Raw genomic sequence first — 27,895 nt, forward strand, 5'->3', positions numbered from 1 at the left:
TCAATTTAACTCCCTGTTTAATCTTCTAAGGGCCCCAGCAAGCTCAGAGAAGCATCCTCTGGTGTGTGTGTGTGTGGGGGGGGGGGGGGGGGGGGCACGCTCCCAGCCCTCACCAGCTCAAACACAGCTGCGCTGCTTTCCTTCAGCTGCAAAAACCACTACCTCAAAAGCCAAGGCGAGTTCCCCCCAGCGCAGCACAGCTCTCTATTGTTTCTTTTAATTTTATTTTATTCCACGTGGAAATCTGTGTCCAGGCTGCTTTATTTTTAAGTGGCTCTTGCTCAATATTTACTATTGCTCGCAGCTGCGTCAGCACAGGAACACTGCGCGTTCCTACTGGGTTTCCAAGGAGCCCTCCCGCAGCCATTAGCCTGTGCCGATGCCGTGCCGATGCGTGCCGTGATTTCACTGCCATGCTGCCCCCACGATGGATCACCATGCTGCCAGGCACCCCGCAGCCAAGAGACACCAAAGCGCAGGGTGTGTGCACAGGGCACTGGGGGTTCCCCGCCTCTGTGCAATTAAGTATCATCAGGCTGAGCCCTACTGCTCACCTCCTCCTTGCCCAGGAGCTGGAACAGTCCTGGAGATGGCAATGAGGAGAAAATGAGAAGTGGTTGCAAGGGCTCGAGGGACTGGTGCTCACACCCTGGCTCTGCCCTCAGCATCTGGCAGACTGTTTCCACCATGCAACAAAGCGAATACAACCCAAGGTACACCTGTGCTTCAGGGCTTGAGGCCACAGCAGAAGGACACCACTAAGATGCCCAGAAGATCTCCTGCAAGGTCACAAGTGAGAAGCCACCCGGGTGAGAACACAGATCCCTCTGGCAGAGGGAAGGTGGCTCTTCCTCCCGCTGGAGGGGCCAGGATAGAAACCACCCCACTGGGACCCCCGACATGATGTGCAGCTGGTCTGCACAGCCTGAAACGCGTGGCCTGGGAAGCACCGACCCGGTCCCACAGGAATCCTGACGCACAAACACTCCAACCAGTGTCAACACTCCTGGGTCACCGCCGGCTGCTACAGCGGAAGCTTCTCTGCTCCCCCAGCCTGAAATCTCCCACCATACTGGATGTGTCTCCCTTTCTGCTGGCATAATTAAACCTGACACCCCAACAGGGGTCCACCAAAACCTCCAGGCTCTCACTACACAACCGCTCAGCTTTCCTGAAATGGCAAGGAGTGACTCAGTGGGGTCTGCAGCTCCACATTTCCTAAGACGCTGTGTAGACATTAAAAATTAGTAATTTTAACTCTCAGACTGATTAGCAGAATCCCCAGGAACACAGAACCTAGTTGCTAGATCGTAGCCTCGCCCTCCTCTCCTGATTTTCTAGGACAGCATCAAAATGGCTTTGCTCTGGTCCATCCTTCATCACGGTGAAGACCCTCCAGCCACTGGTGGCCAGCGCAGGGGCTCTAGGGCTGACTCTGCTCCTGGCACTGGGCACACACTGTCGTTGCAGGTGCGCCCCCTCCTTCCTAAGCACAGAAATTTAACCCACCCCATTAAAAAAAAAAAAAAATTATTTTACATTATCCAATCTCAGGGCAGAAGATGCGATGCAAACAAGCAAGCCGCAGCTCCACCCATGCCGAGCCCTGCCCGTGCAACTAACGCAGGGACACCCATGCACCAGCGCAGAGCCGCTGTCCCATGCCTTCATTAGAAACAAGCTCATTACCCCTCACTGCCAGAGCCAGCAGAGCTACAGGCACTTGGTGGGGGGAGGTTACTGTGGGATGGCACGGGTGCTGGTCCCCACATCACCTGCACCGAGTGCCTGCCAGCAGCAATTAAATCAGCCTTCAAAGAGAGATCCCAGCTTTCCCAGCGCCATTAGCTGTGCCCTGGAGGGAACACGGTCTATTTTCAGCCACAATGACTTAAGACCAGGTCACCAGCAGGTTAAATGGGACTGTGCAGCATTATCTCCCTGCTCTCCCATTGAGAAATTAAACACCGCTGCGTGATGGGCAGCAGCCAGCCCCACGGACACGCTCCGGGGCACCCACCAGAAGGTGAATGCCACCTGCCCACTCGTCCCCTCGGCTGCCCATTGCTGCCCACAGCTGCCCTGGCTGCCTTCCCTCTGCGTGGGGTGGGAGGCCACCACGGGATTGCCCCCAGGTTCATCCCTGCCTGTCCCCCCATCCAGAACGGTAAGGGGTGGCAGCCAGGACAGTCCCCAGTGGGCCCACGCCCAGGTGTGCCAGAAGGAGCCTCAGCAGGAATTCTTTACCGTGAGGGTGGCGAGGCGCTGGCCCAGGCTGCCCAGAGCAGCTGTGGGTGCCCCATCCCTGGCAGGGCTCAGGGCCAGGCTGGATGGGGCTGGGGGCAACCTGGGCTGGTGGGAGGGGTCCCTGCCCGTGCCAGGGGGCTGGAACTAGGTGGTCTTTAAGGTCCCTTCCAACCCAAACAATTCTATGATCCCATGATTCTGCAAAGCCAAGCCCACATGGTGCCAGACCTGGGCTGCTCATCTCATCCCTTCCTCCAGAAATCAGGTGACCCAAATACAAGTCCCCAAGCTGGGGACTGCCCCAAGCCATTGGTTTCACCAGGCCTAGAGCGAGGTGGCCTCTCCATTGCAGCTCAATCTGCTCTGCTGAGAGGGCCACCACCGAAACCCAAGCAGTCACCCCATCACTAACATCTGGTGGGGCAGTGGCAGCTGGATGTGGGGTTTTTTTTGGCTCCCAGGCTTCTGCCAGGTGCAGTCAGCACGAGTCGGGATAACTCAAAGCCCTGGGAGACGCAGCCTCCATCGCTGCTTATTTTAAAACTTCTTGTTTGAAAAGCGAGTGCCATGGCTCAGCCCCCCTCAGGGCACCTTGTAAAGCGGGGTGGGCACTGCAAGGGGAAACTGAGGCACCGAGAGCACAGCACCCTGCTCAGATCTCAACACCACAACATGCATGCACAGCAAACACGCAGCAACCACCGCCCAACACGAGGGTCCCAGCAGTAAGAAACACCCCAGCATGGGAGCGAGGACATCACCGGGGACCCAACTGTGCTCGATCACCTCTGGCTTCACGAATCCCACCTGGATATGGCATGGCCAGGATGGGGTAAGTGCAAGGTGAAGCCGGAGGACCCTCATGTACTGCTCTGTGTGCCACAGGGGCAAACGCATCCCTCTCCCAGCGGCCAGTGCTGACATCCAGCATCTGCAGGGACCAAAACCACTCCAGGAGAAATTCAGCAACGGGCTGCAGACATCTGGGGGTGGAAGAAGGAGATCCACAGATGGAGTACAATCCCGTAAGCCTCTTTTCCTTAGGAAACCAGGCTGAGAAGCTCAGCCTGTGCCCAGCCTTTCCTCCCAACCCCACATTCAGCCCTTTTCCCTTCCAGCGGTTCCTCCCTACATCCTCCTGAGCATCAGCCCATGCACTGCAAAGTGCCAAACCGTGAAGCGAAGGGGTCTCTGCGGCCAGCAAACACCCAACCCCACGCACCTCCCCGCTGCCAACAATGGGAGATAAACACAGAGGCAAATATTATGGCGGTGCGGTTAATTCCTGATGAATTATACAAATCTGTATTCAAACTGAAGCACAGCCCTTGGGCTCTTGAAAAATTGCCAGCCTGGCCCCTACATGTCACAAGGCAGGGAGAGACAGCCCTCCATCAGGTGAAGCACTAGACAGATGCCCTGTGTATGTATGTGTATATATATATATATATATATATGCGCACACATATGTGTTTGCACATCTCAACTAGGGAGACAGAGAAGCACCTACAACAATGATTCAAGAGTGACTTTTGCATTTCTCCTTCCTCCCAGCTGCATTTAGCTTGGCCTGGGAAGGCCACTGAGCTTTCGTGTCTTCCACAAGATGGAAGCGCAGGGAAGAAGATAAAATTCACCATGACAGGGGCTGAGAAGGAGGGGAGGCAGAGGGGAGCAGGAGAGGAAAGCCTAAAACACTTATACCGATACGAATGTCAGCCCTGAAGTCGAGGAAAGGAAGATCTGTCCACAAAACAGTCAGAGAGAGGGCTCATCTGATGCAAGTCGGAATTTCCGATCCCACACAAACCCCGAACAACCATTAAAAGCAGCAGAAGAATCACCGCTTTGTGCCGCTAATCTCATTAGGGAGAAAGCCCCGCTGTAGCGCTGGGATTGCAAAGGGAAACCCCGGCACTCCACACACGGCACACGCTGGGAGCCTGGCACGGTGTACCCGGTGTGCCCGCCCGGTGTGCCCGCCCGGTGGAGCACAGCCAGGAGAAAGGTGTTACTGGGCTTCCACCGGCACCCTGGGAAGGTGCCTGCACTCATCCGTACTCGCCTTTCCGGATCTTTACTTGCTGCAGTATTACCCGCTTGGCTCACAAGTGACACGGCATGTGGGATGCCTCCCCACCCAGCACACCGGGACACCAAACACCCGAATTACACACGCCACGCGGCGATAGCACGGGGGCTATTTCATTCACACACCACTACCGGCACTGCCGGCAAGCAGCAAAGAGCCAAATCCCTTCCAAACCCTCCCTCCTAAGCACGCTGGCCATTTCAATTATTTTTATTTTTTTTTTAATTAAAAGCAATTAAAGCAAATGTATTAAAAGCATATTCAAGCCACAGGGAATTCTGCTGAGAAGGAATCAGGGGCAGAAAGGGAAGCACGGGCAATACATCTAACCACCAAACATTAAAAAAGGCTCTTTGCTCGCAGCAGCGCGGCAGGGTAAGATGGATGGCGGCAGAAGCAAGAGCAACCTCTGCAGAAGTTGCCGGGGATACAGATCCAGAGAGACAGGGCTGAGCGCCTTAACATCGCTGTTACTCCTCCAAAAAGGCACAATCCCTCCTGAACACACCACGCTGCTCCGAGCCCACCATGTTCGGCTCGCCTGCCTGCATCCAGCTCCCTCAAAATGGCTCTTCAGCCACTGCTACGCTGGCAATAAAATTTACTCCCAAGGTCACTTCAATCCTTTTGCCACTCTTTCAAGTCTCCCTGGATTTAAACAAAACCCAGCCTCAGACACAGCGAACCCTCCCTCCCCTCCTCCTTCCTGCCCATCACCTCCCTGATTTAGAGATACCAAACTGGCAACTACCTTTCACTTCCCATAACCATCAGCGACAACAGCTGGAGAGGAAAAACGGAGCATATTGTGCACCCAACAGCTGATCCTCGCGGCGTGGGGAGAGAGCCCAACTGTCACCGCCGCGGCGCTGCCGTACGGCAGGGCTCCTGCCACGCCATCCTCCCCGGCAGCGCCGGCAGGGACGGGTATAAAGGGTTTGTGTGGCTGCCATCCCCTTGGCAGTTCAAGAGCTGGAGAGCAGCAAATGATAAGCAAAGCAAATAAATAGCAGAGCGAGACGGTGTTTCTCCCCAGCCAGTCGCGATGCCTGCAGACATCCAGCTGTGCCATCCCGGAACGAGGGGCTGGGAGGAAACACGGGAAGAAGGAAACCCCCAAACCCTCATACCAGGGAGAGGCACCACCCTGTGGGGCAGCCACGCCGGAGCACTCCCCTCCCGAATTTTGCTTTTTAAAGACCATCCCCAGCTGGAAAAGTCAGCGAGGAGCTGCTGCAGCTGGACGCAGCGCCGCTCCCTCACCCCAGCGCCGCGGGCAGGGAGCTGGGGGCTGCTCTCGGCTCCTCACCTTCCCCAACCCCGCCTGCATTTTCGGGTGGTTCAGGGCGCACCGTGCTCTCCCTTGCAGCAGCCAGGCAGAACAAAGCCCTCCCTTGTCCTCGGCACCTCGAGCAGGCAATGCTGGATCACGTTACCTAACCCCAGCCAACGTCTCCGTCCCGGCAAGGCAGCTTTCGTGTCAGCACATGCCAGGCTGGCCCCAATTCCCTGCACCACCTCCCACCCCAAGCTTGAACTGGACCAGTTTAGCACACGCCGAAAACACACGGGGCCTTGTTTCAACTCGTCGGGCGCTCACCCCAGCTGAAGGAGGTGATCCGACACCCTCCCGCCGGTCGCAGCCGCGGCTGAACCGCAAGGCGCTCACCTGGAAGGCCGCCGTAACAACGTTAATTCCCCTTCACAATGTTCATTTCCATATTCATCAGAAGATGGTGCAATGACAAGATGGGGGCATATTTACTATATAATTATAAACTAATTTCAGCTTTACCCTGCGTTATCCTAGGAAGGAGATCTAAAATTTCCCTTACGAAAGCCCTGCTCTTCTAACCACGTCTGCAGCAAGATTAATTCCTGGCGATTTCCATTTCTCCAACAGCTGCTGTGCTGGGAAAGAGCAGGAGCCTGTCCCCAATGCCGGGGTCCTGCCCGGTGCCCCATGCCATCCCCAGCTAGGATTTCCAGCACCGGCTCATCCTCCAGATCAAATTTTCACCAGCAAACCACTGCTTAGGGCTGGGACTGGTGGCTGTCCAACCTCACCAAGGGGTGGGGGGGTGGGGGGCAAGGCTTGCTCAGGGTGGGAGAAGGGCTGCTCGAAACCATGCTAATAAAGCACATCTTTACCAGCACCAAGTATCAGAGGAAGGGCCAGGCTCCAGCCCATTCCGCTGGGGAAGGTATTAGAAACCCTAACGCAGCGGAAGATCCCGCAGGACCTTGCTCTGAGCAACTTTACGTCACCACATTGGCCCTTGGCTCCTGTCCACAGTCCAAACCCTGCACCCCTAGCACCAGCTACAGCCACTCGGGATGGTAGCTTCAACAGGGCTGGAGGACAGGATGGATAGTCCTTCCCACCCTTCCTGATGGATAGAGGCATCACCCCACAAACCACCCAACCACCAAGACCTTGGGGAAACCACTGGGACGCCACAGAAACGCATCCCCAGGAGCACACGGTGGGAGATTCCCAAAAATGCATAAGTCCCTTTTTCTCCCCCATTTTATCCCCAGCGCAAAGCCAAAGATACCACTCCAGCCTTGCTCACAGTCTACCAGTTGGCCGCAGTCCCAAGGGAGCTGCAGGGGCATCGCTTAATGGCCGAGCACTTCCTCCACCCCCGGGGATGCCAGGTGTAAACAGGGGAGTGCAACGGGTCCAAGCACATCATCCCTGCCCAGCATCACCTCCCCGGGTCTGAGCACAACATCATCCCTGCCCAGCATCACCTCCCCGAGCCCCATCAGCACAAGCACGCTTGCTGCTCTGCCTGAAAACACGCATCAAAAGCATCTAGTTTCACCAGGGCCCCAAAGGGAGGAGAAACATCTCCCCAGGCAGGTCTCCGGCCAGTCCGCATTCCTCCCAGTGTTATGCTGGGAGCCCCTGCCCCGAGGAGCTCCCCCCCCCCCCCCCCCCCCCCCCCCCCCCCCCCGCGCTCAGCCCCTTGCACCACCCCTTGGGCGGGCAGGGAGGGAGAACCATGATTTCAAGGGCCATTAAACATCGATGGTATTTTTCTCGCAGCATCAAAACGTGACCAAAAAGAGCTGCGTGGAACCACAGCCAAAATCCCACTGCTGGTCCAGGAGCGCCCCCCCCCTCCTCCCCAGCCGAGCTACGGGGAGGAGTGGGGGCAGCACGGCTCAGTCCAGCACCACATCGCTGCGATCCCTGCATCTCCCATCAGCGGAGCGATTTTAGCCTGGATGCAGTTTAGATGAGCAAATTGCGCTTCTGCTGGCACCGCCAACGGCAAGGCCTCCTCTGCAAAATCTGCGGGCTCAGCAGCAGCACAATTTTGCCATTATAAGGATGGCTACAGTGGGATTTTGCTGGCACAGCAAAGCTATCCTTGGGCGGGGGGGGGAGAGCGTATTTTTTCTTTTCCCTACGTTCCTACCTGGCCTAGCTGCCTGGAAAACTTCTCCCTGGGCACAGCAGGCCTGGAAGCAGGAATGGTCTCCAATCCGCCATAGATCCCTGCATTTGAATGCACATACTAATGTGGAAGTAGGAAAGCAAGCAAACCGAAATCTCTCCCCTCTGCCTGACCGCCTCCCTTTCAGGCACTGCTCTTGAGCTGGATTTAACACCAAGTCAGCTCTGCTCATACAGGTGTGCCCCTTTTCCTGGGCACTGGAAAGTGATTCGGAAGCCTATTTTAATGGAAGAGGTTGGGCACCCTTTTAAACAAACACAGATCTTTCCTGGTAGCCCCCCATACGCATCCCACCCAAGAAAGGATACCTCAGTACGTGGCAAAAAGCAGATTTTTATTATTATTATTATTCTTAGAGAGTCTTTTTTGCATGTGGATGGTATTTGCTCGCACACGGACCCGCTGCCCGGCAAGGGACACGGTGCTGGAGCAGCCCCTCACAACCCTTCACACCCCAGTCTGAGGGAGCCTTTTCCAACCTCCCCAAAACACAGAAGCTGCCAAGAACAACGCACCCGGAGCAGGATGGAGCAGAGACCAGGACACTCACTTGGACCCAAAGACGGTGGGGTAGGGAAGAAGCAAAACTATAAACACTCCCCTCCTCCCATATTTTGAGCCGTGGGCTGCCGAGCAAAGCGAGCTACAGCTTTTATGGACGCAGCCGCCCGACTCCATCGATTGCAGCCTCTTTTTATGCAAGGTCTTCCCAGCAAGCTTGGCTGCTGCCAGGGATGAAATTCCACTGGAAACAGTCACCTTTCTCCCCGCCACTCCCCGGCCCCCATAACCCCGCTGTCTCCCTCAAAGACAGGGAGACTGTGAACCCCAAGAGCGCGGGGGGGACAGGGGATGGCAGCCCCGCAGCCCAGGGCTGGCTCACCATCTGCCTCGGTCTCCAGCTCACTCCTCCCTCTGTGCTCTTCCAACAAAGGGGTTCTGTCCCCGGCCCCCCCAGACCGCACGGCGGTGACCAAAACTCTAGCACAGAATAATAACCCCCCAGAGAAGAGCTGAGGGTCTGGGGGTCACTGGACACAGCCCAGGTGTCCACGTTCTGGAGCCAGAACAGAGCCTGGATGGCTGTAAGGAGCCCGGTCTACGAGCAAAATAAGGAGTCGGTGCCGGCGATAACTGGATTCTCAAATATGGCCAATCGTGCTATTTTTACAGGGGCGTATTTATTTTAGGAGGACACTGGGACAGATTCAACAGTCTCTTTCTTCAGCCCGGCGGTATTTTAAGATCGGTTTGAACTGGCTCTATTTAAAGGCTTCGCCTCCTGCCCACTTTTCTTAACCCCTTGCACAAGTCTTTGCTTTCCACCCCTCCTAAAAACAAAACAAAACAAATACAACCAAAAAAAACCCCCACAACATTATCGCTGCAAACGCAAACCTACAAAGGGCCCCTCTGTAGCAGGAAGCAATCATCATTTCAAATGATATTGTTAAAGCCGTAATAAAAATAATTTTAAAAAAAAAATCCCTGCCTATCCTGCTGCTGTGGTAGAATGGAAGTTTTGATTGTTAATTGTACATATTTTTTAAATGCAGTTTAGCCTGGTTGTGAATTGCCATGCCGAAGCCAAGCTCACCGGACGAGCTTCGCAAGCGATCATCCCGGGAAGCGCGCAGGGAGAGCTGGCACCACGGAGGTGCAGCTCAGGGTGCAGGGGATTTTCAAGAGACTTCAGAGAAAAGAAAATAAAAATAAAACCAATACATTAAAAAAAATAAATTGGAGGGATCACAAAACCCATTCCCTCTGTGAAGGGCCCCAAATCCAAGACTCACTCCCAGCCCAAATGGAAAAGCTCACGGACGGTGGCAGGGAGCAATGCTGTCGGCTCGGGAAGCCAGAGCTCAGCACCTCCCTCCCGGGCTGCCTGGATCTCAGGCAAGCACCAGAAAAGGAAACTTTGGGAGGAGAATAAAAGAGAGGAAAAAAAAAAAAAGAAAAAAAATCACCCAATAAAAAAAAATTCAACCAAGGAAAAAAAAAGAAAAAAAAAAGAACAAACAACAACCCGCACTCGGCTTGGCTTGAGATTGTCCAGACGAATTTTTGCAGAGATCACATTCTGCTTTAGTAGGAGTTGGAGGAGGGGGGTGAAATACCAAGGACAAAAAAAGGGAGGGGGAAGAAAAGAAGAAAAAATAAAAGACAAAAGGGAAGGAAAAAAGAAGGTGTTTGCACATGTGCTTGGCTTCATAGCCGTTCGCTTTACACCTCTCCTCTTAGCACCTGGGAAACTGGCACTGCCACCTAGTCTAAAACTAATAAATCTCTTTCCCTCGATTCGGGCTGCTTCCTTCTCTGCAGATGTTGGCAATCAGGTTTGCAAATTTCAAAGTCATTCATCCCGGGCGGCTGGGAGAAAAGCAGGTTTATTATTGCAAAACCTGTCACCCTCCCAACGCCTAAAGTAAACTCCGAGTCACCTCTCCACGCCCAGGGGAAAGAAAGGGAGGAAAAAAAAAAATATAGGGAGCCGGAGAGGGAAATCAAACGGTCAGAAATGCCTCGCGTCCTCCCAGGGCAAACTCGGCAGCAGCCAGGCACAACAGCGAGCGGGCAGAGTGCGGGCAGGAGCGTACAACCCTGCCAGTGGCTGGGAAAGGGAGCTCGGAAAGGGGGAAAAATACAACTCCCTCAAAAAAAAAAAAAAGCAGTAATTTAAGCAAATAAATAAAAAGCTGACTGCGGAAAAAAAAATAATCCCCGTACGTTTCCATGTCTTTTTTTTTTTTTTTTTTTTTTAATGGAGAAGCAGCCGTGCGGCTGCCCGAGGATGGAGCTCGTTGAAAAGGGGAAAAAAAATACAAGGAGGGAGCAGTCCCTGCATGGAAGTTTTGGTTGCAGGTTTAAAAAAATAAGAATTACAAATAAAAAAGAAAAATAATACAAAAAGCACCAAAACACGCAGTGCCGGCAGCGCTGCCCGAGGGCGGCAGGGACCGGCCGCCGTCCCCCGCCCCGGTGTGGGGACAATCACCCGATCGGCCCCGTTCCCCAGCCCGGGGCGGAGGAGGGTGCCCGGCCGTGGAGCACCCGGGGCAGCGCAGCCCCTTCCCCTCCGCACCCCGATCTGCTTCTCTCCCGAAAATCCGATTTATTCCACCAAACACTCGCAGCCGCCTCGGCAGGGATTTTCCTCGGTGCCAACAAAACCGTGCGCGGGGGGGATTTTTATCGGTTCGGAGCGATTTTTCCCTCCACGTTCCCCTATTTTCTTTTCCCCCCTCCACGTTCCCCTATTTTCTTTTCCCCCTCCACGTTCCCTTATTTTCTTTTCCCCCAGATCAGAGCCAAGCAAAGCAGAAAAACCCTTGGGGAAACCGTGCGAAAAAGCTGCAAGCATACATATATATGTATCTATGTTATTACTGTATTTTTTTTGCGCTTAAAGCCCCGCCGGCCCCGGGCCCGCCGCTGCCCGCGGAGGCGCAGGGAGGGAAGGCGGGGGGCTGCCGGGGGGGTCCGCGGAGCCTTACCCGGGTGGGAGTGGAGGCTGATGCCCGATGCGAGGAACTTGCCGGGCTGGAGGGCGGCGGGGAGCCCGGCGGCCATGGGCCCGGCGGCGGGGGCCAGGCGGCCGGTGGCTCCCAGGCGGTGGCTCTCCATGGCCAGCCCGGAGAGCAGCGGAGGGGGGCCGTGCACCGAGCGGGGGGGCCCGAAATCTCGGCCATCCATCATCCACTCGCCGGCTTCAAGGAGTCTCCCGGATCGCTGTCGGTGCCCGCCACCGCCTTCCCCCCCGCCCCCCCACCCCCCACCCCCCCTCCTCCTCCTCCTCCCCCAAAAAAATCAGATGGTTTTCAAAAATAAGGCGTCCAAGCGTCCCATGGCGCGGTGCAGGGAGCCAGCCCCGGCGCGGCGGTCTCGGCGCTGCCTGCAAGAGAGAAGGGGGGTGCGGTGAGCCGACATGCCCCGACCCCCCAAGCCCCAGCCGCCCCCCAGAAACACCCCCAAAACCCACCCTCATCTTCCCCCCCGGAGCCGCGGAGGGGAACGGGAGGGGCGCGGGGAGGGGGGAAACCAAGGAAAACTTATGGCAAAGGGCGGGAAAAAAAATAAGAAGTATTTGAAAATAAGGGGTTTCAAATAAAACTAAAAATAAAAGTGTTACATTTATCCCGGCCGCAGCCGGGGAGCCCCGCCGCAGCGCCCGCAGCCCGGCCGCACTCAGCCGGCGGGGACGCGGCACGGCGTTTCTCCTCGCAGTGCAGGAAAACCCACCAAAAAAAAAAACCAAATCAACAAAAAGGTCTCCTCGATTCTCCCCTTTTTTTTTTCTTCTCTCTTTTTTTTTTTTTTTTTTTGTACGCCCCCGTGGGGCTGCTTTACCCCGCCGAAAGCCGCCCGGGAGCGGGCAGCGCCCGCCGGAGAAACGGCTCCAGCGGCGGCTTCGCTCCGCCGCGCCGTTCCTCGCCGCTTTCCCCCATTCCCCGCCTTCAAATCGCCGCCCGGGATTTATTTTTTTTTATCTCCCGTTTCTCCCAGCGCCGCTCTCGCTCGGGAAAATAAGAACGCGTATTATTATTTCCCGACAGAGCGAAAAAAAAATGAAAATATATTAAAGTATATTTGTACTTGCACTCCGATGAAACGATCCCCCCGCCCGGCGGGTTTTGCATGGGGATAGCAAGGAATAATAAACACTGCGGGGAATAAAGCGGGTTTTTCTCCCCCCCGCCACCCCCCCCAGCGTTGCCGGAGCCCCGGGAGCCGCCGCTCCGCTCCGCCCCGGCTCCGCCGCCCTTCCCGGCTCCGCGCCGGCCGCTGCCAGCGCAGGGGAGGGGGTGCTGCCGGGCCAACGAATCGGTAGGGGAAAAAAAAAAAAAAAAAAAAAAAAAGGAGAAAGAGAGGGGAAAAAGCAAAATAATGGGAAAAATCCCACCGCTTTTTTTTTTTTATTATTTTGGTAAATTTCAAAAATTAAATCCTGCCTGAGCGGGGCGAGCCTCACCCCGGGGCTGCGGGAGCGGCCGGATCGCGGCTCCGAACCGGTCAGATGAGGGGAAATGGGTGAAAAGGGGCAAAACGCGGCCCTGGATGGGGGGGGGGGGGGGGGGGGGGGGGGGGGGGGGGGGGCTGGGGGGGGGGGGGGGGGACGCGACACCCCCGCCCCAAGCGGGCCGCCCCGGGCCGGGGGCCGGGTCCTACCTCGGCGCGGTCAGGCCGCCTGTTGGCGGGGCATGGCGGCGGCGCGGGGCTGGGGGCGGGGGGTGCCGGCTCGCCGCCCTGCCCGCCGCCCGGCTCCGCTCAGGGGCAGCGCGGCAGCGGCGCGGCGGCCGCGCCATGGAGCGGCGGGGCCCCGCCGAGCTGCAGCATCGCCTCCACCCCCCTGGCCGGCCCCGCGCGCGGCTCGGCGGCGCTTAAAAAAAAGGAGGGAAAAAAAAAAAATTAAAAAAATTAAAAAGAAGGGGGAGCGCGAGCGTGGGGCGGGAGGCAGGGAAGGAAGAAAAAAAAAAAAAAAAAAAGTGGAAGGGGGGGGGTAGGGGGCGGTGGCGCCGGGGCCATGAAACACGCATTGTTCTCCGCGCGGCTGGGGCGGGCCCGGCGCCATCCGGCGCATCCCCATTGGCCGGGGGCCTGCCACTCACCGGCGAGTAAACAGGCGGCGGTTTCCAGGCCCCCCGCTCCCCCGCCCCTCGCGGTGAGGCGCTCCCGCCGCCGTTTCCAGGCCCCCCCCCCCACTCTCCCGCTCGGAGCTGGCGGCGGTTGGCGGGGGAAGCGGCCTCGGGTCGTGTGTGTATCGTCCCCCCCGCCCGCCATGTCCCTCCCCGCTCTGGGCAAGCTGCCGGGGGTGTGAGGAGGGAGGGGGTACACCCCGCGACCCCCTCTCTCCCTTTTTATTATCTGTGGGGTTTAAATCCTTCTCCCCGGGCGCCCCCCCGCCGGGCCCGGGCTGAGGGACGTGAGGCCCCCCCCGGACAGCGCTGAGGGGGAAGCGCCGCCGGGCCCTCTCCCACGGCCCCGCCGCGGACAAAGCGCCCTTTCAGGCAGCGAGGGGAGGGCCCCCTTCCCTACCCACGGGCCCCGCCCCCCCAAAAAATTTAAAAATAGGGTGAAAAGGAAGGCTGGGGGAGGAGACTGCCCCCGCCCCCCCGTTCCGATTGAACCAAAACTCCGTTTTTTCCAGCGGGGCTTGGCGCGAGAAACGGGCGGGAGAAGCCGCGGGGCCGGGGGGGGGGCACGGTCCCCCCAGCGCTGCCCGCCGGGGCTGGGGCTCTACCCGCCGTCCGGCCCAACTTTTACTTTTCTTTTTTGTTTGGGTTTGTTTTGTTTTTGTTTTTAATTTTATTTTTTCCTTGTGCACCGGGGCGGACACCCCATCAGTGCCAACAGTCGTGTCCGTCCGTGTCCCGTCCCGTCCCCCGTCCCGTCCTCCCCCAAGAACCTCCCAACCCACCGCCCCGCTTATTTAATATTTTTTTAAATATCGGCTTTTATAACGAAGGGGGGAGCTTAATGCCGATATAAATTAAAAATAGTAATAATAAAGCCCCCCCCCCCCCCCCGGCACGCCCGGGCAGGAGAGTTTCGAGGCGCCCGCTGGGGCAGCCGCCAGAAAAGGGGCGAAATAGCCCCAAAATCGGGAGCTGGATCGGCCCCGGACACCCACCCCCCACGACACCCCCTCCCCACGACACCCCCCAGCACTTCCCTGCTTATTTTTAATCGTTTTAAGAAAAGCGGCGCCGCGTTCCTCGAAAAGCTGTCACGCTCCGAGAGCCGCTGCGTTTAAGGCGAAAAAAAAAAATTGTTTTTATTTATATCTAAAAGCAAAACGCGGCTGCGTCAGAGGCGAGGGCTCAAACCCCGATGCTGCCAAGGGGAGGGCTTTTTTTTTTTTTTTCCGCGTCTCCTTTAGTAAACCAAAAAGGGGGAATTGGGGAAAAAAATATTAATGGCTTCGTCGCTTTTATGTGGCTTTAAAAGCATATTTTATAAATGTTTAATGCCTTCACGCCCGGACCTCCCCGCCGCTGTCCCCGGGACGGGGGGCTGGCATGCCATAAATCAGGGAAATGCTAATAAAAACCCCGGCCCGGGCGTGGCGGGGGGGCGGCCCCCTCCCCCGCGGCTCCGGCCCTTCCCCCTCCTCCTCCCCCTCCTCCTCCTCCTCCTCTTCTCCCCCTCCTCCCCCCGGCCGGGAGCCATCTTGTAGCAGCGCAGCAGCTCGGGGCTGGGACAACGCTGCTGCAAAGCACCGAGCAGCCCTCCCCCTCCAAAAAATATCCCCCCCCTCCCATAGATAGATACAAATTTTTATTATCATCATCATTATTTTTCCCTCTGAGGCGCGGTGCTGCGGCTGCCCTGGGGGCGGGCACCATTTTCCCACCATCTTCCATATTAACACTCCCCCCCCCTTTTTTTTTTCCTCCCGATTATCCCCCCGAGCACGGGGACTCCCCCGCTGCAGCTGTCCCCGGGGGGGGGGGTGGGGGGGTGGGCACCGCAGGGGGGCGCGGGGCTGGGGCCGCAAAGGTCCCAGGGAATTGGGGGGGGCGCTCCCACATTTTCCCCGCAAAGCCTTACCGCAAACGCCGCCTTCTCCAAAAATACCCATTTAAAAATAAATATACATATATATATATAGAATAACCGGGGGGGTCCCGCGAGCAGCCGCTTGCTCAGCACCGCCTTGCCACCCCACCCCCCGCCACCGGGGCCGGTGCCCCGGGCTCCCGGCAGGTTCCCACGGTGCCGCCCGCCCCCGGGCCGCCCCCCGCCCCGGGGAGGGGGCACCCCCGCCCGCCCTGCGCACCCGGTCCTCGCCCTCCAGCTCCCCTCACGTTCTCTTCCCTTAGTTTGCTTTATTTTCCCCTTTTTTCTCCCTTTTTCTTTTTTTCCTCACGTTTTTCCCTTTTTTCTTTTTTTTTTCCAACCTCCCCCCCCCCCCCCGGAACATGAAATTCTCTCCGGGCCGCCCCTCCTCTCCCGGGCCCCGCGGAGGCGGAGGGGAGCGGGCAGGAGGCAGCGGAGCGGTGCGGAGCTCACAGCCCCTGGCCCTACACCGGGCATTGCCCCCCCCCGGGGATGCAGGTAGGACAGGGGAGGGGGGCTGGAATGGGGGGGGGATCGGTCTGAAGACATGGGAAGCAAAGCAAACTGATCCCCCCCTCCCAATGCATCTTCCCCCATTTTGGGGAGCTGCCAAGGTTGGAGGGGGGGGCACACCCCTGCTCGTTGCAAACCCAGCGCTCGACTGCACCCACAGGCTGGAAGCAGGCCCTGTGGAACCCCACCGCATCCCCGGCCGGCAGCTGGGACCCCCTCGCGCCCCAATAAACCCCGCCGTGACCCCCATCGGCAGGCTCGGCAGCCCCAGGGCTGGGGGTGCTGTGCATCCCTTTCGCCCGGCGTTTTTAACGTGCTTGCTACACGTTTTCAGGGTGGTTTTGGAGCTATATTTAAAGCATGCAGTCAGTGGCTGGATTTAGAAAACCAGGCATAAATCACATTAAAACACCGACGGCGATGATCCCAACGCAACAGCAAAGCTTTGCCCTGATTTTATCCCCCCCCCCCCCCCCCCATCTTAAAAGCAGAACCGAGTCCAGCAGCGAGATTCTGTCCCCCCCCCAGATAAAATGCTGTGGGGGCAGAGGTGAGATACGAAGGCAAGGGGGTCCCTGCTGGGATTTATTCCGATGAATCCTGGGGGATTTATTTATCTGGGGGGAGGCTGATTAATTCACAAGCACAGGGTCCCTCCCCACCCCAGCCCGCTTGCCTGCAAGGAAAGAGCTGCCATCCATGGGGAGGGGGCTGCGGGGTGGGGGGGGGTCTCTATAAGGAGATCCCTGGGGAAACAGCTTGGGAACCGAGCAAAGAATTCCTGATTAATGACCAGAACAGCTCAGGATTTCGTTTTTCTCCATAAATCCTGGCTGATTATAAACCCTGTGCTCAGCCTGGCTGCGGGCTTTGCACGGGGCTGGGGGGAGCCCGAGAGACCCCCCCCTCCCCGGGGCTGTGCCCAATGCCTGGGAGCAGCTGGAGGGTGCAGCATCCTCGCACCATCCTGGTTCTGCTGACCCATCGCCCCACCAGTGTGGGAGAAGGGCCACAGGGGACACGGGGTCGTGGCTGGTGCCCACCCATTCTATTCACAGCAATTCCCATCCCGTGGCTCTGGGGTTTGTAAAGCCAAACGTCTCCCAAACCACAGGCTGGTTGTAAAGTCCAAATAAAGCCTGCTGGTTTTCTTCCTGGCCCGGCACGGGAGGGCGGCTGTGTATGCACCCAGCCACCCTGCTCTCCCACTCGGCCACCTGCATACTCGCTTCCCCCACCAAACCCTGAGCTGGGACGCTCCCACTGCTGGGTGCCCTGTGCTCCTCAGCCTCGGTGAAGCCCCGAGTACCAGGCTTTTGTCACAGCTAGACTGGATCTTTGATAGATCGGGGTGGTTTTCTTTTTTTTTTTTCTTTTCCCCCTTTACTCAATAATAAGCTTTTTGCATCCAAGATTGGGGGGGGGGGGAAACAGGCAGGGAGGAGGGCTGACATGCACAACCCATAGAGAGCTTTGAGAGGAGCGTGAATCCCAAAGCTGTCATTACTGCCTGTGTTTTTCGGCTACGGACCGGCTGCTAAATTGGTTGTAAGGCGCGGAAACGGCAGTTACACCTTTCAGCGGAAAAAATGTGGGTTAGTGGAGAAACGTGCACGGGAAACCTCCCCAAACCTGCAATCCCCATGTAACACCCCAGTATTAGAGGTTCTGCATCTGTGAGTTTAAAACAATCCTACACCCAGGCGAACGGGAATGCTGAGCTCCGAATGACAAGATCTTCTACATCAACAGAGTGAATTGGGGATTTTTCCCTTGATCTGTCAGTTAAATCAAAAATATCCTCCTGGATGCAGGACACGAGCGAGCGAGAGGCTGTAGCATGTCCTATTTTGAGGTTTGATATAAAATAGATACCCTTGGCTTCAGCATTTCTCCGTAGCCCGGCCCACAGGAGCTGCAGGTACTTTCATATGCATACAAAACATTTTAAAATGGAAAATATTCACAGCTGCTCTTGCCGTTCTGACAGGGGGGAAGGAATCGCCAAGCATGTTAAGGAGATATTAAAAGCTGTGGTTTGAAGCTCCTAAAGCATTTACTCAGCAGGAGATCCAGAGAAAGAAGTTTAGAAGTTAACTGCATACTTGTGTGCCTTTGCTCTGTCCTTCTTAAAATTCACCTCTCCTATCTGCTTCTAATTTAAACAAGCAGAGCCCTCCAGGAACTGGAAAATCCGGATTTGCAGCATCTCCCAGGGAAAGATGATTTCCTACGTGCCCCCCCAGCGCGAGGGTCCTGCTGAAGGTTAAACTCGCGAGTGCCTCTGGTTTTGCACCACGTTAATCTCCCCCCAAAATAAAAAGACCCAAGGGAATGCCGGTGAGAACTGCCCCCATGTTGCCAGCTGTCCCTGGCTTCGTCCCATCCCTCTTCCAGAGCCCGGCACAGATTTCACCACCGCTGCCGGCATTAAATGTTTGTCCCCACACCGTGCTGTGGTCTGCTTCGGCTTCCCTGCCTGAAAACAAGGTAAACCCATCTGCCTCCCCGGGGTACATTATCATGGCTTAAAATTAACACTCACAAATGTATTTTCAAATCCCTTCATGAAAGGCGCCAGAAGTGCTAGGTGTTATTAGAATAGATCTTTCGCCTTTTAACAGCTGTTAATTGCCATTAAAACCAAACATCCACAGCTTTATTGGAACAGCATCTGAATTTCCGTGTCGCACGCCGTGCGTTGCAAAGCCTGCGTCTGCGCTCGGTCTTGCTTTCTTGCACGTGCCAGCCTGACATGACGAGGTGTGATCGATAAATCCTATCGCAGTGGTAGTTATCTTGCATACTGGGACCCATTTGGGGGTCCTGCGATGCCAGGCTTCTTCCTTCGCCCTCCCCCCCCACGCTGCAAGTTGTTGCACCAGATGTGCCATCATTGCAAGAAACTCAAACTCCCCGCCCCAGACTTGCTAAAAGAAAAGAAGATGGGATGCAAAACCTGCTCCCAAAAATACCCCGAAGGAGCGAGCAGGAACCTGCCCTCGAGGAAATGGGTCGCTAAGGCTGAATCCAGCCTGCAGCTGCCAGCAAAAGCACGTGCTGGGTGTCACAGGAATGAGAATAGCCTGCTGTGACAAACGCAGAGTAAATCAAAGTCATTAACAGGCCGGGCCGGGCCGGGCCGGGGGGGGGGGGGGAGGCTGCCAGCCCTGCCCTCCCTGCAGCCACTGTGCTGGGGGCTCCGTTCCCTGCACCCTCTGGGGTCCATCCAGCTGCCCCCATCCACAGCAGCCCCCCATCACCTTGTGGCCCGGGATCTGGGACTGCCGTACAGAGAAGCCAAGCACCAGGCAGGGGAGGAACCCTTGGGAAAATGTTGTGGCAGGAGTTTTCCCTGTGTCCAGGAAGCTGCTGGCTCCTTGCATCCTTCGCGGGTATTTTATGGATGCACCAAATGCCGGCACTCGGCTACAAGTCCCCTGCCACAACCTACGCCAGGTACCAAACCGCTGATGCTAAAATGTGCGAGATGGGTTCGGCGAGGCAAAAGGGGAAGAAATATCTGAGGTTCCAAGCCCTCGAGCATCTTATTAGACTCTAGTATTTCAGCCCAAACCCCAGTCCAAAGAGGAGGTGCCCAAGGCTATCCCCTCTCTTTTCCCATCACCCTAGTCCTCTGCACAGCCCCGAGAGGAGCCAAGGGGGAAGGAGCAGTTGGACAAGACGAGCCCTTTCTGCTCCACAAAGCTCATCAGCCAGCAGCACTGGGCTTATAATTATTATTTCCTTAAAGACGAGCTGAGCAGCTATAGACAAAAAAAGTGCCCTCTTGTCGGAGCTGGAATTTGATGTCCTAACGACTGTTTTTGTGCCGTGCCTGTTAGAGGAAAGAGCTCGGCAGGAGGGGGAAAGAGAGATTTAATTATAGAGCTGCATTGTGATTTTGCACACATAGCTGGCTGTTGTAATCAGGTTACAAGTGTATCTGATTTTCTTCCCTCCCCTCCCTCTTCCTCCTCTTTCTATTCTATTTTTTTTTCCTCTCCCCTTTTTTCCTTTCGGTGGTCCAAATTAGTTGCTTATGTTTGGGTGTTACAGAGACAAGCTGTTATTTGGCTTCGCTGAAGATCTTGATCAAGGGAACAATGTTTCCGAAGAGCCTCTGCAGCTCCTTGCTGTAGAAAGCCAGCAGTTCCCAGCTCCGGCAGAAGCCCCCGGGCTGTGCCAGGCACTCGCATCCCACCATCCTGGGGCTCCCCTCCCACCACCACCATAAGGGGACACATACCTATACCTCTGCCCCCCACTCCGTTCTCCCCACCAAATTCCTGCACATCCAGGGTTCCCTCAATAAACAGAGGCTTTTGAAGAAGAGGAGGAGCCCTATTCACCTCTGTTGGGGTGGGAGGAGGAGAAGAGAGGAGAAAATAATGTTTTTAAAAGCAACTTTATATTTTTTCTATCCAAGACAAGTGATGCTGCACTTGGATTGGGGACTGTTGTTGGGTTCATTTAGGAATCCATTGTTGTCCATGTGAATTCTTTTTTACATTTCAAATAACAGGATTATTTCCCCAGGGGGTAATATCCTGTAATTTGAACACAATAATGGGAATAAATTACTTACTTAGAACTAATAACGACAGCCTGATTCCAATATATATAGAACTGTAACAGCTTTGGTTAGTTAAAGTGTAATTGTGTCGACGGATGACATTTTCTTTCAAAGGAATCTGAATGACTTTTAATTAAATTTTCTGGGGATGGGGAAGAGAGGGAGAAATACTCTGAGAGATCTCGGCTTCCAGGGCTGCTGGCAGGTCCCAGCTGTGGCACCCCAAGCCAAGCATCACCCCAAGCCAAGCATCACCCCAAGCCGAGCATCACCCCAAGCCGAGCATCACCCCAAGCCGAGCATCACCCCAAGTTGAGCATCGCCCCGAGCCAGGTATCGCCCCGAGCCAGGCATCGCCCAGTGGTTGCAGCATTTCCAGACCAGGCACATAACTGGGGAGAAGGAAACCACTGCCAAGCTCCATGGCCAAGAGAGGTCTGCAAGGTTGCAGGGCAAGGAGAAGGGACAGTTTCCTCCACCCCAATTTGCCCAATTTAGCATTCCCAGGGGCCAGATTGGCACCGACCAGACAGGACGGTGCTGCCCCACCAACCACTGGGCTACCTCCAGCCTCGAGCATGGATGCTGCGTTTCAGCCATCCCCCTCGAGATGCAAGGATGCTGCAGTGAGAGCCCACTGGGCCCCCAGCACACTCACCCTGTCATCGTCCCCCAGAGCATCGCCTCTGCTGCTGCTCCGGATGCGCAGGGAGGGATGGAGGGGATGGTGAGGATGGACAGGATGGAGCCCAGCCCATTTCCCCAGCTCCAGCCTAGGCCAGGCAGAGGGCAGGGCAGTACCTGTACCCTGCCTTGGGCACCTGTACCTGCCTCTACCTGTGCAGGGGAACAGAGGAGCTGACAGAGAGCAGGATGCACCGGCAGCCAGGCAGGGCGGCTCTGCTGCTAATATTGCAAATATTGCCAATATTGCTACCTGGGCCTGGGGCACTATCCCACGGGGGGTCCCCAGCGAGGGCAGCTCTGCCCAAGGGGGACCTGCACCAGCAGCTGTGCATCCCAGCTCCCCACCCAAAACTCACCCTAAAACTCCCCTGCAAGTCCTGGGCTTTGCAACTCTCCCCACCACTGGCCAACCACTCCTCAGGTTTATTTTTGAATCAGAAGCACGCGAGGTTCCCTTTGGAGGTAAAAAATAATTAAAAAAAAGCATCTTTGAGCCACAGCATGCAGAAAGCCAAGTTCCTGCCCCGAAATATCTCCGAGAGGAGCAGTATGCTGCTGCCAGCAGCTCCAGCCTCCTCCAGGACTCGTTTTCCTCTGTTTATCTTGAAAATATTTCTGCGCTGAGGTCCCACCCCGCGCGGTGGAGCCCTGCGAGGCTGCCTTCAGCCTGACACACGGCCTCTTGTTTATCCAGAGCAAGTTTTACAAATAGCTTATTAAGTCCAGAGGTCTGTTTGCTGGAGGAAAACCTCGCGGAGCAGCCCCTGCAGCACCCCCCCCCCCCCCCGAGGCTTCTGCCAGCTGCCCCCCCCGCAACCCCTCTGACATGCATCGAGTGGCTCGGGCCTCTGTGGCAGCGGACATCGGTGTCTGCTGGGTTTTAGAATTGCCCATGATTTAAAAAACCGAGTGTGCTGATGATGGAGCTCCCACCACCCTCATTCTCTCCCTGCTCCTGAGACTGATGTCCTGGCTGGGATTTCAGCGCAGCGATGCCATGGCACTGCCAGCTCTGGTTTGTGATCCCACAGCGGCAGCTGCCAGGTAATTTTTGCTTTTTGCAAGACCCCGCTGCAAAGACTGCTCATTTTAGAGGGTTTGCAAGGACTACGCGCTTCAGGGGTTGCTGGATTGGTCGTGCTTTGGGGGTTGCTGTAAACATACCTGAGCCCATGAGAGATGAGGACAGTCGAGTGCTGCATACAAAGGTCCTGGCAGGAGCCTGGTGGGACTGTGCCTCAGTTTCCCTGCCTGTGCCTCTGCTGCCTGCCCAGCCCCAGGAGCACCCAGGAGCAGCTGGGATGGAGGGTTTCAGCCCTCAGCAAACAACATCAGGATGTCCCACGGGGCTCTAGCCCAACCACGGACACTCCATGGCCAAGGGTCCAGCAATTCCCTGCCCGAGCACCTCTGTCCCTGCTGCCACCGCTGCCCTTGGCGAGCAGGACAGGAGCCTGGCTGTGCCCTCTCCCTGCCCTCACTCCCCAGCGCTGGACCTGGGCACCCAGCCCGAGCGCCCCCAACCCAGGACCCTCTAAAGCATCGCTGCCAGAGCATGCACCCACGCGAAAACCCATAACACAGAAACATTCATAACCTGGCTGATGAGATTAAATTACCTGCCCCTGGAAGAATAAAGGAGGCATTCAGCCATTTTTTAAATGTCTTTTCCCCTGCCAAGGCCAGACACCACGGTGACGGTCACGCACAGAGGCAAAGAAACATGAGCCTTTGCCTCTCCCTCTGAGGGTGACCCCAATCCGCCCCACGTCCCCCCCTTCCCTGACCCTTTAACACCCAGGAAAGCACATGCTTTGCTCACCCGCCATGAGCTCCCTTATCTTTTAATAAAACCTTTAAGAGCAGAAGTCAGGCAGTGCTGGCACAAAGGCAACTAAACCTCCTCCCGGGACATTAATCATTTTCTTTGACACGTTTTGCTAATTAGCCAAAGCATTTGCCTTGACAGGGGAGAAACTGGGGCCTGGGGGAAAAAAAAAAAAAAAAAAAAGAAGGGGGAGAGGTAGAAAGGGAGGAAAAAATGGGGGAGAAGAGCTGACGTTGCTCCTGTGACATCCAGCATCCCTGGGCATCACCTTGCTGGGAGAAGACCTGGCCCCAGCCCAGGGTTACTGGGACATGGTGATCTGCGACACACCTAGCGTCATAGAATGGTTTAGGTTGGAAAAGACCTTTAATATCATCAAACCCAACCATTAACCCAGCACTGCCAAGCCCACCACTAAACCAGGTCCCTAAGCACTGCGTGTACCTGGCTGCTAACCCCTCCAGGGATGGTGACTCCACCTCCCTGGGCAGCCTGTCCCAGTGCTGACCACCTTTGTAGTGAAGACATTTCCCATAATATCCAGCCTAAACCCCCTGGCACAACTTGAGGCCGTTTGCTCTTGCCCTGTCGCTTGCTCCCTAGGCGCAGAGACCGACCCCCCCTGCCCACAGCCCCTGTCAGGCAGCTGGAGGGAGCGATCAGGTCCCCCCCCAGCCCCCTGCTCTCCAGGCTGACCCCCCCCAGCTCCCCCAGGGCTTGTGCCCCAGCCCCTTCCCCAGCCCCTGCCCGGCTCTGGACACGCTCCAGCCCCTCCACGTCCCCCTGGCAGTGAGGGGCCACAGCTGAGCCCAGGGTTCGAGGGGCGGCCGCACCAGTGCCCAGTGCAGGGGGACGGGCACTGCCCTGGCCCTGCTGGCCACGCTGGTTCGGGTACCAGCCAGGATGCTGCTGGCCACCTTGGCCACCCGGGCACACGGCTCCTGCCCAGCGGCTGTTGGCCAGCCCCCCCAGGCCCTTTCCCTCTGGGCAGTTCCCAGCCCCCTGCCCCAGCCCGCAGCGCTGCGGGGGGTTACCTTCCCCATCCCACTCCTTATTACCCCAGTTATTACACGTTGCAGCAGCCGTGGGTTATTTGAAACATGCTGTTTGGAGGTTTAACTCACTGATTTATCTTTTACATGGCTGTTAATCCTCGAGACACATGTTTTCTATCAGCTGTTGATATTTAACATACAATAAGTGTCTTATTAAATCGCAGTGACTGGCTCCATGCAGACCACTCCCCCAAAACCTGCCCTGGGGGCACCCCGAAGGCAGGCAGGGCACCCAGCTCAGGCACCGCTTTTGGGTGCACAACACGTTATACCCAACAGTGAGAGAAATACAGAGCGGTGAATGCTCTGCTGCAGCAAGAATTCAGCCTTTAAATGGGGTCTTTGAACCCCTAAGCGGTCACCTCTCCACACATGGAGAGAACCCCTTGCAATTTTAAAAAATATATTATTTTAAAGGGTTTTCTGGCAATGCTGTGGTGGCCAGTGATTGCAGGGATGAGCCCATCCCAGGCAGGACCAGCTACTGCCCCAGCATGACTTCTTTTTCCAAGACTCCAACCCAGTTTTCATAGGACCTGATGGTTTTTTGGGGGTAGGAACCATAGAAAGAGCAATCCATAGTGAAATCACTCTAATCCACTGTATTGGAAAAAAAAAATCCCAAGGAGAAACCATCGCCTGCTCATGCCTCCCCCCAGCCCAGCACGATAAAACATTGGCTCCTGTCCCATCACTTAACATCAGCTCTCCATCCGAACCGCCTCGAGAAGAGCAGGGCAGAAAACCACATGGCACAATCCCCTTTTCTCCGCAAAAACAAGCGTGAGGACAACTAAATTGGGTGATACAGTCCCCCACACACTGGAAGAGCACCTACCCGTGGGTGTCCCCAGCCCACAGCGGCTTGGCTGTCCCCATCGTCGGGTACGAGCGAGTGAGAGCAGCATCCCGGAGCCAAGCCAGTCCTTTGGGTAGTGTTAAAAAACTAAATCACAGCTCTTTGCTCCTCTTCAGCACAAGCTTCTCATTGCTGCGGGATGACACACACCGCCCCCTCCAAAACAAGGCGCTTTATTATTATTCTGTTTCTAATTTGGGGGTTGGAAATAATTTTCCATCCCAGCTTCCAAACTAAACCATCCCCCCCCCCAAAAAAAAAAAAAAACAACAACCACTGATCTGCTTTCCAGAGAGCAGTGGCAGGGTTGGTTCTTTGTATGACGAGTCAGGGGGGAAAGCTCATGGCAGTGAGGGATGCACTGAGGAGCATCCCTCTCCATGCCCATTCCAAGAAAAAACATTTTTTAAAGCCAATTCAGTTAAATATAGAGCTGCCCCAGGCTCCCTCTGTGACTGGCTGGGGCTGGGATGGGCTGGTCCCACTGGGAAGGGGCCATACTCCATCCCTGTCCTCTGAAGGATGGGGGCGGGGAAGGAGGTGAAAGGCAAGTATTTGGGAAGCAGCGCAGTGCTGGGAATCCGAAGCTAAATCAGCATCATTCACCATTTTGAGTGTTTTAACCCAAATCTACCCATGGATCCTGCTTGCTCCCTGCAAGGCAACAAGGAGCCAAGCCACACAGCGAGGTCCCACTTCACCCTGTCCTGCCTGGCTCTGGGGACAGTGGGGACACCCAGAAAGAGCCAGGCTGAGTCCCCACCCTGTCACCCCAGGTCATGCCACAAACCTTGCCGAGAGGCTGGGGGGGCCCCATGCAGCCGGCGGTGCTGGCAAGCGTGCTGAAACCAGCACACAAGGAGCTGGCGTGGGGCGGTGGAAACCCTCCAAGCTTCCTCTGCTGTTGTATAAGAGCCACTCAAAAATAATAATCCCCAAAAAATTCAACCCTGGGAGCGCGACCAGGCTGCTTCCCAGGTGGCCAACAGAGCATGGTTTGCACAGCCAGCCCTGCACACAGGCAGGGAGAAAAAAAATTGCCTTCAGGTGAGGCAAGCTCCACAGGAAGGTCAGGATCCCAAATATTTTCATACCAAAGATCTTTATTAAAAAAAAAAAAAAAAAAAAAGGAGAGCAAGGCACAGTGGCAGAAACACCCATCATGCTGAGCGGCTGCTGCAAAACAAGTATTTTCCGTGAGTCACCAGTGGAAAGACCAGATCAGGCGTCCCATGGGTGGGCTTGGCCAGAGCCAGCCCCCTGTCCCCAACGCGGCCGGGAGGATGCTCGGCGGGGAGATGCTGCATGCGCAGCCCTGGGTACCTGCACCATGTCTCTCTCGGATGCCTGACCCTGCTGGGGGGCTTTTCCTGAGGCCACCAGTAAAATTACTTTGGGGTCACGCTGGGATGGATCCAACGAAAAACCCAAAGCACCGAGGGCCTCCAGGAGCGGGGCTGCATCCTGGTGGTGTTTAGACATCGGGAGCAGTGTTTAGTCTGTACCAGCAGCACAGGATTTTCCCGACCCCCCTTTTCTCGGCCACCAACATTTCACATGGAGACCCACCGTGTGCCCTCACCTTGGCGTCGGGGCTGCTTTGCTGCTCTGCCACTGTCCCCTGTGCCCTCTGGTGTCTTCCCGAACCCTTGGGGATGGAGGGAGGCAGCGGCAGGGGGAGAAATAAAAATCAGTGAAAAAATGGGAAGGAGCAACCCGAAACAAACAGGTTTGATTTATTGGTGGCGGGAAGGAGGCGAGTGTGTTGAAAGGCAGCGCAGGAAGTCCTGGGGATCATAAATCCCGGTGGGAGCGGATAGAGCTGATGTGCTTCCACGCGCTGGGAACGCGGGAGGTTACAGGGAGGGCGGGCGGGTGAAGTTTAGGGAATCTGGGGTGGGGTGGATTTTTTTTTTTTTTTTTTTTTGGTTTATAAAAAGGCGGTGATGAAGGGGAGGCAACGCTGCAGCTCCGACCGCCCTCCCTCCCCGGGCAGCACCCAGGGCAGGGTGCCGGCCGCAGCCCAGGAAGGGCTGGGATCGCATCCTCGGGAGGGCTGGAGCTCCGTCCCATCATCGTCACCCGCAGAATAACAGCAATACTGGCTGTGTCGTGGGTACAGAAACGGCACGTACTTGTTGCTGGCTGGGTTTCCTGGCAGCCCCAGGCAGGATTTGGCTGCACAGGAATTTGGAAGCTGCCTTAAATCCAGAACGAAATGAGAAAAGCCTGAGAGCGACTTTCCGAGCAGAGCTCAGCCGCAGATCCCTGCTCAGCACCAGCTCAGCGGGGCACTGTCCGTGGCTGCCCTCTCCCGCTCCATCCCAGCGCATCGGTTGGGGCTGAGGCTGGAAACGCAGCTGCTGGGCATCGCATCCTCCACCGGGACATCGAGGAGGGCTCCCCAGCACCCCCAGCCACCACCGCCTCCCCCCCCTTCCTCCCCAAAAAGCCTCCTCAGCTGCAATGCACCTCAGCATCCAACTCTCCATCCCACCTCCTGCCGCCACGACGGCCCTGACGATTGGTAGCACCGATACGAAACCCCATAAATCCACCTCCCCTTCACCCTGGGGCTGCCGGTGGCTGCTCTCACCCCACAGATGCGCTGGCTCAGCTACGGGCTGACACCAGGCTTCACCCTGACCTTCAGATTGACAGGGCAGTGATGGCATTGCTGGGAAGACCCATGGTCGGTAGCCGTGCTTGCTGCTCATTCAGGTGGGTATCGAGGAGGAAAGGGATGAAAAAGAGGCAGGAGGTGCTGAGCACTCTAAAAATCAGCAGCAAAAATGCAAATAAATTAAAACCCATGCCACAGCCCCCTCCAGATGCTCAGGAAGGTGTTTCCCTACCTCCGAAGCTTTGCATGGGCAGCTGTCCTCATCCAGGGTCAGAGCTGGGGTCACCTCAGCTCCATACCCATCAGGGGTCTGGCTCTGGCTCTTCATGCTCCAAAATCCACCTCCAGGGACCTGTCTGCTGCATCCTGGCTCACTGCATTCATG

At 56.2% G+C, this 27,895-nt stretch overlaps 1 protein-coding gene and 1 long non-coding RNA gene across 4 annotated transcripts in view; one reads left to right on the forward strand and one right to left on the reverse strand.

The window, feature by feature from the left end:
• The window catches only part of TNRC18 (trinucleotide repeat containing 18), a 57,355-nt gene extending 45,769 nt beyond the window's left edge, over positions 1–11,586 (reverse strand). For all 3 annotated transcript variants that reach the window (XM_040590256.1, XM_040590257.1, XM_040590254.1), the window contains exon 1: positions 11,307–11,586. In XM_040590256.1, coding sequence (XP_040446190.1) covers positions 11,307–11,508 — 202 coding nt within the window. In that variant the 5' untranslated portion in view covers positions 11,509–11,586. The remainder of the gene's footprint in view (positions 1–11,306) is intronic.
• A 3,699-nt stretch (positions 11,587–15,285) lies between these two features.
• LOC121087803 lies at positions 15,286–18,329 on the forward strand. Its single transcript, XR_005827746.1, has 2 exons — positions 15,286–15,867; positions 18,055–18,329. It is a non-coding gene; the product is annotated as an uncharacterized LOC121087803 (long non-coding RNA).
• Positions 18,330–27,895: the final 9,566 nt, after the last annotated feature.

Source organism: Falco naumanni, chromosome 4 (assembly GCF_017639655.2).
Source record: "Falco naumanni isolate bFalNau1 chromosome 4, bFalNau1.pat, whole genome shotgun sequence".
Lineage (NCBI taxonomy): Eukaryota > Metazoa > Chordata > Aves > Falconiformes > Falconidae > Falco > Falco naumanni.